This window comes from Podarcis liolepis (genome assembly GCF_965112155.1).
Source record: "Podarcis liolepis genome assembly, chromosome: 1".
Classification (NCBI taxonomy): Eukaryota; Metazoa; Chordata; class Lepidosauria; order Squamata; family Lacertidae; genus Podarcis; species Podarcis liolepis.
The window spans coordinates 23424427-23435777 of NC_139554.1; the positions used below are offsets into that span (position 1 = coordinate 23424427).

Genomic DNA, 11351 nt, shown 5'->3' on the forward strand with positions numbered 1-11351 from the left:
GAATACTTCATGCTTCCTTCCGCACACAAGCTTTATGGGGATGCTGACTTCATTTTCCAGCAGGACTTTGGCACCTGCCCACACTGCCAAAAGTACCAAAACCTGGATCAATGCCCATGGGATTACTGTGCTTGATTGGCCAGCAAACTTGCCTGACCTGAACCCCATAGAGAATTTATGGGGCATTGCCAAGAGAAAGATGAGAGACATGAGACCGAGCAATGCAGAAGAGCTGAAGCATCCTGGTCTTCCATAACACCTCAGCAGTGCCACAGGCTGATAGCATCCACGCCACGCCGCATTGAGGCAGTAATTGATGCAAAAGGGGCCCAAACCAAGTACTGAGTACATATGCATGCTTCTACTTCTCAGAGGTCCAATATTGCTGTATTTGTAGTCCTTGTTTTGCTGATTTCATTTAATATTCTAATTTTATGAGATTGTTAATCTGGGGTTTTCATCAGCTGTACGCCATGATCATCACAATTATAACAAATAAAGGCTTGACATATCTCACTTTGTATGTCATGAGTCTATCTCACATATTAGTTTCACCTTTTAAGTTGAATTACTGAAATAAATGAATTCCACGATATTCAAATTTTCCGAGTTTCACCTGTAAGCTTGTTTAATAGAAGTATCATGAACAGCGCTCACTTCCAAATAAATGTGCATAGGTCCACAGCCTTCGTGCCATAATGAGCTGCAGATAATAGTGATAATAATAATTATAACAATCCCAGGAGCACTGAATGTTCACTGCTCAGTAAGCAAAATAATAGGCCTGTCCTTAAGCAATGTCAATAAAGACAAGCTTTCTAAAAATATTAACAGAGCTGTCATTTTAATAGCTGAGTGAACGCTAATATTCATACCCAACAGCTAACCTTTCAAGGAGATAACACATGATGTGCATACAAACAGTGAGGTAGCTATAATAATCAGTGACCATATGCAGCAACTAGCCCAGTGCAACTGTATGACTAAGGTTGAACACTCCTAGCAAGTTTAAGAGTAAGTTCAACTTACTTTAGGATGCCAAAAATAATAATTAAAAGTAATAAAAAACCAATCCTAATCTTCTCTAAAAATAAAGCAGACATGATAGCCAATGTCAACAAGACCAAATGTAAAGAGAGATTTCCTAAGTGCTGGCAGGAATGCAAAGGCCATGGAATGTTCTGCATGTCCACATGTGATAGATTTGAATGGTGATGATGGGCAGAGCTGTCACCACCAGAACCACAGCCCTGTCCTTTTTATTGACTAGGGAATAAAGTGGTAGTGGCTGTGAGTTCCTCTTTTCTGCTATGACAGCTCCAGGCTGGTGCAGCTGAGGGGCCCAAGGATTAGCCCATGGTGGTGGGAATCTGCAGGGATTTCTAGCCAGCAGATCCAAAGCCTCCAGTGCCTGGCAAGGTGCTTTGGGGACCTTCTGCTGGTCACTGCTGGCAAGAGGTCCATGAGTTCTAGTTTACCACTTGCAGTGCAAAGGGCTCAGGGCTTACGTTGTGGCAGAACACAAACACACCAGCTGCATCAGTGGCTCTCCTCTCTGCTGGTGGAGGTGACTGAGTACCTGAATCCCAACACACACACACACACACACACACACACACCACTACCACCACATCAACATCTGCAAGGTTGGACTGCTATCTAAATATTGGAAAGCATTTTGGGGGGAAGAGTCTAAAATCACCACACAGGATATTTAGCTTTATGGCTGTTTTTGAACAAGGACACAAGAAGGACATTCTCTATACACCATATATATAAAGCACATGGCTTTCCCCAAAGACTGTAAGGGTGCTGGGAATTGTAGCTCTGTGAGGGGTAAACTACATTTCCTACGATTATTTGGGGGAAGCCCTGTGCTTTAAATCTACTGTAAATGTAAGGTGTGTGTTTGCAGCTGCTCTGCAGTAAAATCAAAGCTTCATGAGTACTAGTTTATTGACTTTGATCAGTTCTAGATGTCTCGCTTACCTCTTTCCTTTGGTAATTATATCTTTATCTGTTTTGCCAAAATAAAAAAGCAGCTACAAATAATACCTACAACAAATACAATACAAAAATATTCATCTTATCTAGATTGTTCTCCTAAACTGATTTTAGTCCCATGGTCGACCCACAATGTGCTGAGACAAGCCTGCATTGTATTTATAAAATGTTAATATTCTCAGAGGCTCTTGTGTATGAAAATTGTATCTGCTTAACAATGGAATCAGCATTAGCTATAGCCAAGGGGGCCTCACCTCCCAGTCTAGTTCATGGGCGTAGCCAGGATTTATGTTGGGGAGGGCAGCCTTCAAGTTAGGGGGGCAGGTTTCATGTTGGGTGGGGAGAACCTCAGTTAGTTAAGTATTTTTTTGCTTTACTTGATTTAGGGGGGTAGCTGCCCCCCTGCTCCCCCCTTGGTCTAGCCTGCAATTGTTCTGTAGATAGGAGGCACCCCATTGAAGAACAAGTCCACCACCCTATACAGACCCTTCCCCTCCCACACTTCAAATTGGTTATATTTAGACACGTCTGCGAAATGTGGGTATTTCAAAATGGGAGTAAGAGGTGATTCAGAAGGAGCTGGTACTATGAACCACCTTTGTTATACTGAGAGGATAGTCGGATTGTATGGGTTCTTTGTGTTTTGTAACCTGGTTGCAGTCAGCTTAAGAAACTGAAGGGCCCTGTCCAACAGTTGTGCGCTCCATGCCTACCCAATTGAAATCGTAATTGCCCTTGACCAATTGAATCAGTTGCATTAAATTGTAGGCTTCATAATACACTTGCAGACTTGGAATTCCCAAACCCCTATCTGTTGGCAGTCGTACAGCATATTTTTATTCACCTTGGGTTTTTCCATTACTCCTGATAAACTGGTTTACTAGTTGCTGCCAAGTATTTATTTCTGCCTGCAGCAGAACAAGGAGTGTTTGAAACAAGTACAGAAGTTGAGGGAGATAGCCATTTCTATACCAGCCAGGTGAGATTGTTATTCCATGCTTGCAACTCCCTTTTCACCTCTTTCCTCAATGGGCCACAGCTTTGCCTTTTGAGCCGGATAAGGCCTTTTGGGGGGAACCATCTCCAAATAATTCATGCTATTCCCCAATAGTAGCAAAGCTGTACCGTTGGCTGCAGGTTCTGTGTAAATGCTGTGGGTCACACTCATGAATTTATTGCCCGTGTTCAAATGGGTTAGAACCTGAAGGCCATTTGATCTGGCTGAAAACCTTATATGCATCTAGAGAGACCAATGCCACTGGCTCCTGCTTAGTTTTACAATGGTGCATAATATTCAGGATCCTCTGGACTGAGTCAACAATTTGGCTGTGAGGGACTAAGCCCTGCTGATGTTTTGGCACCTATCAACCTACCCAGTCAATTAGCCAATACTACATCTCAGATTTCCCTGTCCTGATTAGGGTCCCAAACCGGTTTGCTCAAGACAATGTCTTGACATATTCCACAAAGGGTGGTACAGTACTAGCATTCATGATGGTATTAAGCAGGGAGGCTAGTAGAATCATAGAATCATAGAATCATAGAGTTGGAAGAGACCACAAGGGCCATCTCTTTGCAAGAGAATCTTTCAAAGCTTTATAGAACCCCCCCCCCAAAGCCATCTAGCCCATGGGCTTTGCTTTGTTTACATTTTTTTTTTTTTTGCTACCTTATCTTCAGTCGTAAGATACCTGATCAAAATATCAATTTGGTCTTGCTTGAATACAAGTGTCCTGTAAATAGGTTGGATCAGTACTGTAAAGGTTTTCATACAAATCTGCAAAAGTTTTGAGAGTAGCTCCTGCTGCATAACAAGAACAACTTGCAGGGCTACACCTGGACTATACAATTTCACTATCTTTCCCCACCATAGAGCTTATTATTACTGAACTCATGGAATTTTTATTACCAAGTTTTTATTACTCATGAGCTCTGTGGAATGGACCATTGCATTGCTAATGTGATCAAGAGTTCAGATAGCTTACTTTGCTTATGTAACAGCTTTTGAAGAGTTTGAAGGCTACAAATAGCCCCGGGCTTCCTCTCCAAGCCCTCTATTTCTATTTCCACCTCAATTCCAGCTTGTTACAGTTAAGGGTGAAGGCTATCGTTATGCACTTCTTGCTTAACTTCTCACCCCCAAAACTTTAATAAAAGCCCAATCCTGGGCTCAGCTGCATGGAGGCAATACAGCATAGGACTGAACGCCTGGGTCCCAGTCAGAACTGGTGCACAGAGATCCTTCCTTTGCTGTAAAACTTTGCTGTAAAACTGGTATGACATCATTATTCCCAAGGAACATTCAAAGTGGGATTTGTTTGATCTTTGAGTAATTGTGATAACAAGAAGAAAGGGGGATTTTGACTTATGGTTAGAAGCAAGTGGGGTGGAGTGACTCGGCACCACCTACCTTGCAGAGGACAGGAAAGCATTTGCCACCAAAGCTTGTGACTATGCCCCTGCAGTTGCTGGAGAAGATCTGGCTTTCCCATCAACTAGATAGCACAGATCGAAGCAGAAATACCTAAGTGTATCTGAAAGATTCTTTATAAAATGTTTTGGGGACTTCAGGATGAGATAAGCCTTATCTGATAAGGTTTAACAGATAGTAGTGAATATATGATTTTAGGATAATTTTAAAGAAAATAAGCTTACCTCATGATAATTTTGTTGGGCAGAGTGGGGTGCCCTGGCCTCCTTGCCTTGCTGCCTAATTCACACATTTGCCTAACTCGCTTTGCTGCTTCCTCAGCCAGGGTTCTCTCCAGTTTGTGGAGCAGGCTCCCTCACTAGCTGGTTTCTGTGAAGATTTTGGGACATGTGCTCATTAGTGTCCTACTAGACATACAAATTACACACAGTCAGCAAAAGGTTCTTAAGTAAGTTAGTAAGCAGCAAGCCACTGAATGTGGATATTGAGAAAATATTCCTCAACTATCAATGCAATATCTATCTCCCTCTATATCTGTACATCACTTTTTACATATATATATTTATATCACACACACACAAACAAACATATATTCATTATGCTGTATAGAATAATTCATCAATATCGTATGAAAGCAATGAAGGTATACTTCAGCATTACGTAATTCAGTAAATACAAATAGTTTTAGTATTTCAGCTATTAAATTCTAGTGCCTGTGTACATGCAAGACAGATCAGTTCTTTACATGGAGAAGTACAGAAGATGCTGATTTGGGATTGCCATCAGGAATCATCCACATCTCAACACCAATGTGTTTGCTAGCTATTATGGTAATTCCGTACACACACACCCCGCCTTGGATTTGCTTTAGTCGTGTAAATGAATGCAAGTCTAGATCAAATTAACAGGGTGTACAAACAAGCCAAGAAACACTTCACTGCAATGTATTTGAAGGACTTTCTTAGTACTCCATAATTCTGTAACTCTCCAGCAGTCCTCGTTATTTTCCAGTGCTAGGAAAGTAATAGCTAAATTCCTCTGAAAAGCAGGTGTTCCTAAATTTTGTGTGCATATGCATACAATCTTCTCATTGTTAAACCTAAGCCCAAACATAGATGTGCACCTTCATCTTATGCATGTTGAATGGGGCTTTCTTCCTAATGCACACCTAGTCAGAAATAAGTCCCATTTAGATAAATGGGCCTTACCCCCATGTAAGTGAGTACAGTATTGCAGCCCGAAGGCACAATCCTATGCTAAATACATGCTGCCTGAGAGGCTACAGTAGCATTTGATGGAAGCCTTGCTTTGCTGCATGAACGCCAGATGCACTGCTGCCAAGACAGACACAGTGGTAGAATATGTCAGATACACAAAAATCCAGTGGAGTTGTGGGTGGGATGGGACCAATATTATGGAGAGCCATATGCTATACCTGTTCAGTCCATGGCTATTCCTCCATTAATGAATCAGGGAGTTTCCAGTGTCTGTGGGCAGGTCTGCCATATATGCATATATGTTGTATTTTCTACTTGTGTGTTTTCCTACACCCCTTCTGGGCATAAGAACGAAAGAGCATAAGAAGCGCTTGGCTGGATCAGGCCAATGACTTATCTAGTCCAGCAGCCTGCGCTGACAATGGCCATCAGGTTCCTGTGGTACACCTGCAAGCAGGGTGTGAGGGCAGCTGCACTTTGCCCACCTGCAGTTCCCAGCAGGTAGCATTAAGAGGCATACTTCTTCTGACAGTAGGGACAGAACATGGCTCTCCTGGCTGACAGTCTTAACCTCTATATGAGATGCCTGGAACAGGCTGGCTGTTCCACTGGTGCAGTCACAGCGTATCTCAGGATACGCAAGTACGGGATTGCTCTGAAAACCTGAGTTAACCTCTAGAGCTGCAGTACTTTGTTACCAGTATCCCTAAAAGAAAAAGAAAAAAGCACTTGCCTTGCACTAAAGAAGCAAGAAACAAAAACAAAACATTGGTTGATGATCAATGTATGTGTCTCTGGGGGGGGGGTATCATTTACACCCCAACTGTACAAGGAAATAAATCACGGGCCTAATTGCCTCAGAAATATACTCTGTGCTTTGACATTTGAAAGTCGTTTGCCATTTCTGGCCACCTCAAAGCGAGGACTATTCCTAGCTACGTCTGCTGGCTGTAGAAATGACTCCCCACCATAGCTGTCAACTTTCCCCTTTTCTTGCGAGGAATCCTATTCGGAATAAGGGAATTCCCCTTAAAAAGGGAGAAACGTTGACAGTTATGCTCCCCACCCACCCCGAAATCACTTGCAGCTTGACTACATCAGTTGTACTTTCCCGTCACTAGAAATGAGATCGGAAAGCTGCTTCTGCCCGCCCTGCGCCTCTTAAACGCGGAGACACCGTGTCCTCCTTTTTTTTTTTTTTTTTTTTGCTTTTGCATTTTTTGCTCTTGCTGAAAGGCTAATGACGGCTGCAAGAAGGGAGGCAGCATTTCCGCGAGACCCTCCAAGCCCAGCTGGTGACAGCGCCGCCAAGGGTCCACTCACCGGCCATCCTCCGTGTCTAGGCAACCGATCTAGCCTCTTCGAGACTCGGCCCGCTCGAGAGGCGGGAGCATAATATTTACTCGAAAGCGGGGAGAAGGTGAACCGGGCGGCGGAGAGCCGAGGAGGGGGGTGAGGAGGAGGAGCAGCAGCAGCAGCAGAATCCCCTCAGAGACAGGAAGCGGAGGGAGGGGCCAGGCGAGAGAGCGAGAAATGGCGCGAGCGATTGGCCCAAGCGCTGAACCAATGGCGGGCCGCGGCTTTTTGGCGGAGGGAGGGTGGTAACATGCAAAGGGCGCTGTCCAATCGTGGGCGCCGTGTGTAGCCTGGCGGGCCAATGGGCGTTGGGCTCGCCCCTCCCACCTCCTTCCCCGAGTGCTTCAGTGTGGCGGCGGCGGGGAGGGGAGGGGAGTCGATAGAATCTCGTCGATAACGGAGCTTCTTCACCCTGCCGCCCCTCCCCCCACCCTCTTGGCGGTCTCTCTACTCCCTCCCGCCCCCCAACTAGGAATGGGGGTCGGTGGGTGAGTGAGAGGAGCTCTGAAGCGCTTCCAAAGGCGCCGATGGTTAAACGGGCGCTTGTCAATGTAGGCGCCTCGTTTCGTTATTGTCTTCTAAAGCTCTCGTTGGTTGTTTTTTTCTTCCCCTCAGAACAACAGCAGCAGCAGCAGCCCTCGGAACATGGGGCACCTTCGTTGAGGGATAAAGTCTCCCTTTCGGGCGGCGCTGGCTGAGCCTCCCTGCCTCACCCTCGGCACTCCGTGGGGTGGGGGGCAGGCGTGGAGAGAGTGAAAAGTGGGGGGCGGCGGCGGGGGGGGGCTTTGTGAGGAAATGGAGGGACCCCCGGAGGAAATGGAAGGAGCCCCCGGGCGCTCCGCGGAAGAAGCGGACCCGTCTCTCTTCACCGTCAAACACGAGCTGAAGAACGGTGAGTAGTAGGTCAGCCTCTTGAAAGGAAGGTCTGTTGGGGGGGGGGAAGAGGCGCGAAATGTGGGGCTGGGAAGGGAGGGAAGCGCGCGAAGATCCCCGTGAAACTCTGGGGGAGGTTAGAGGGGGGGGGTATCAGGGAGTGCTTGTTTCCGTGTGCCAAAGTGAGCTGCGCGTGAGGTGGTAAGGGGGGGGGGGGAGAAACGGGGGAAGTGGGTCGCCGAGGCGCCTCGGGGCAGCTCTGGAGGAGGACGCTGCTCGATGGGGCTAAGGAAGGGGCGGCGACTAAGGCCGCAGAAGAAGGGCTCGGGGGAGAACCGGGGAGCGCGGGGAGGGCTTGGGCTGGGAGGTTGGGGAAGCGGGACGGGGACAAGGACTCGGTTGCAGCGTCGGACGAGGGGGAAATGTTTGGCGGCGGGCGAGTGGCAGCTGCGGGAAAGCGGCGAGCGATGTCAGGAGAGGAGAGACCTGTCGAGGCGGGTACGTACTTTGGTGAACGGAGGTTTGGGAAAGATGCCTACTCCTCACCCATCGCCTTGCTGCGAATTTTGGCAGCGGTCTTCGTAGGAAATCGCCCAGGGCATTTGCAGTTTCCCCCCTAGATTGCCCTGATTCTTCTGTTGCTCAAAAACGCTGCGCTTTATTGTTATGCACACGGTATTTCTGGTAAAGAAACCTTGTTGTTTCTCTCACTCATTCCTCACCATGCATTAATATTGTTACAATGGCAGTTGTTGCTGTTTTAAACCTAGGAGCCAACTTCTAGGGGCAGAGGTCCCTTGGGCCCCCCCAATAAAATAGTTGAGGGGGTCCAGGCCTTCCAAAGTTGATGAACATTTCCATTCAAATAGTGCATGTGTGTGTCATGTGATCGGTTCTGCAGTGTGGGGGGCTTACCTGCCCAATATTTTATTCAAGTTGGCACCCCTGGTTTTAAATAGCTTTCTTGGTAATATTGGATGCAATCCTATGCAGGAGGTGGATGTGTGGCCCTCCAGATGTTGTTCACTGAGCTCCTGTTATACTTGGACTGTTGGTGATGCTGCTTGGGGTTGGTGTGGAATAGATCCCAACAACATTTCCAAGTCCACGCATTCCCCATGCCTGCTGTGCATACAGTGGTGCCTCACAAGACGAAAATAATTCGTTCCGCGAGTCTTTTCGTCTTGCGAAGCACGGTCTGTCTCAACTGCGCCTCTTCAAGCGGCTTTAAAAAAAAAGCGCAAGACGTTTTCGTCTTGCGAAGCAAGCCCATAGGGAAATTCGTCTAGCGAAGCAATGCAAAACCGAAAAACCCTTTCGTCTAGCGAGTTTTTAGTCTTGCGAGGCATTCGTCTTGCGGGGCACCACTGTACTTACATAGAAGTAAGTCCCAGCGAACGTATGCTGTTAGTGTAGTAACTGCTGAACCTCACAGTACTGAATGGGTACCTCCTCAGTTACTATGAATTGCACATATTATGGAAGATGAGGCAGTTAGTGCAATGAAATCATTAAAGCCCCGATAAAGCCCCTGACTTAGGTGACTTGATAGCTGAATGCTACAAATTGTTCATGAACTTTCTAAAGAAATCACTAGCAGATAAACTGCAAAAAATAGAGAAGATGTTGAGGGATGGGGAAACTCTTTCTCAAAACTGTAATGTGGATATTGCATCTTACTGTTCTATGTCATCTAAGCCTAATAGAATTAAAACTAATTATCAGGTCTGGATGACATGCATCTGAGAGTTATCAAAAAATCAAATGTGAAATTGAGGATCTTCTGATAACATGTGTCCCTCAGATCAGCCTCTGAACCTTTGGATTGGAAAGTAAGGCAGTGTGACACCAGTTTTTTAAAAGGGTCCTGGAAATTACAAGCTTAATGTCTGTCCTGGGAAAACTGGCTGCCCTTTATGTTGGAGGCAGAGCAATAATGGATAAGATCAGGTTTATAGGTAGATAGATACTGAAGAGGTGATAGAGTGCAAGAGTGCCATGTTTTTGGAATAGAATGTCAAGTTAGAAAAATGGCAGGTTCTGTGACCAGAAATGGAATTGTGGAGGAATATGAGGGAATATTTTGGTGTGGCAGAGGGGGGTGAACCAGAGGAAAACAAATGCTTGGTAAGAATTAACTGAAAAGGAAATGATTTGGGCATTGGTTTCAGATCTCATCTCTACTTTGTACTCATTTAACTTCCTTAGGCAAGTAACTTGTTTTTATCTAGATAATCTTGTTTCAGACAGTGATGAGCCAAATGTTCTGAGCAGCTCCCAAGCAGAGCATGAGAAAACAGGGGTCTTCTGTTGTATATATCCAGTGGCTGGTAACTGAAATGATACTGTTTCTGAATTTACAGCAGTGATGGGGAACTTACATCCATGCATACCTCTGCAGGCCACATTTGACAGGTGGGCAGGACCACCCAGCTGTCAAACACCTGATGTAACAATGAAGTTAGGGGACCTTTTCTGACCCCATTGCGGTGCTGTTTGAAATGAAAACATAGGGGCAAAAAAATTGTGTGGCACTTCTCAGTTATCAACAAAAAGGTGATTGTGAGTGCTGGGGAAGCACTATGCACTGCACTACCCAAACATTGACAATCAGCTGGTTGTCAGGGCAGGGGAAGCCTTGTCTGTAATTCTTCCCAAGTGCTCACAATTGATGGCGCATGGGAAGTACTACACAAGAGGTTTGCAGACCCTGCTGATCAGCTGAACAACAGTGCCTGCAAAGCCCATTTTGCCCAAGCCTTCCTTTGTTTGCCCCATATATGACATCATATATGACACCAGGTGTTGAGCAGGTGAGCTTTGCTCGGCTGAAACAGCCTCTTAGGCCACATGGGTTTCCCACCACTGACTTAGAGATTTCATTTAGTTATCACAGCTAATGAGGAGGGTTTCAAGGGTGGAATAGGTAGAAGCTGCTCTGGTTGACTAGAGCCAAAGGACGGTGTGATGGGAATGTGTGGAGGAAAAGTAAATAGGTGTTTCCTTACAAAACCTGACTTCCATGCCAAAGTTACAAAGTTAGTTGGATAGAGTTACTATATTTAACCAATATATTAGTGTTTATTTATTAGGAGATTACACAGTACACAAGCTTAATACAGTACTGTCTCTTTAAATGGGTACCGTATTTTTCGCCCTATAGGAGGCACTTTTTCCCCTCCAAAAATGAAGGGGAAATGTGTGTGCGTCCTATGGAGCGAATGCAGGCTTTCGCTGAAGCCTGGAGAGCGAGGGGGTCGGTGCGCACCGACCCCTCTTACTCTCCAGGCTTCACGCAGCCCTCCGCTATCCGTGGGAGAGCCACTCGGCTCTCCCACGGCTAGCGGAGACCTTGCCGGCACCCAGAAGCTTGGGGCGCGCTGAGCTCAGCACGCCCAAAGCTTGGGGCTTTGTGCAACGCTCCGCTAGCCGTGGGAGAGCCCCGCGAAGTCGCGCGGCTCTCCCACAGC

At 46.2% G+C, this 11351-nt stretch overlaps 2 protein-coding genes across 4 annotated transcripts in view; one reads left to right on the top strand and one right to left on the bottom strand.

Moving 5' to 3' along the window:
* The window catches only part of DGLUCY (D-glutamate cyclase), a 34620-nt gene extending 27461 nt beyond the window's left edge, over window positions 1-7159 (bottom strand). For 2 of the 3 annotated variants that reach the window (XR_014525890.1, XM_083502204.1), the window contains exon 1: window positions 6976-7154. The gene's annotated coding sequence lies outside the window, so the exon portion shown is untranslated. Of the gene's footprint in view, window positions 1-6975 lie in introns of all 3 variants that reach the window. The other variant, XM_083502203.1, reaches the window with a different exon arrangement.
* Window positions 7160-7288: 129 nt separating this feature from the next.
* The window catches only part of RPS6KA5 (ribosomal protein S6 kinase A5), a 29135-nt gene continuing 25072 nt past the window's right edge, over window positions 7289-11351 (top strand). The window contains exon 1 of the mRNA XM_083501844.1: window positions 7289-7900. Coding sequence (XP_083357970.1) covers window positions 7804-7900 — 97 coding nt within the window. The 5' untranslated portion in view covers window positions 7289-7803. The remainder of the gene's footprint in view (window positions 7901-11351) is intronic.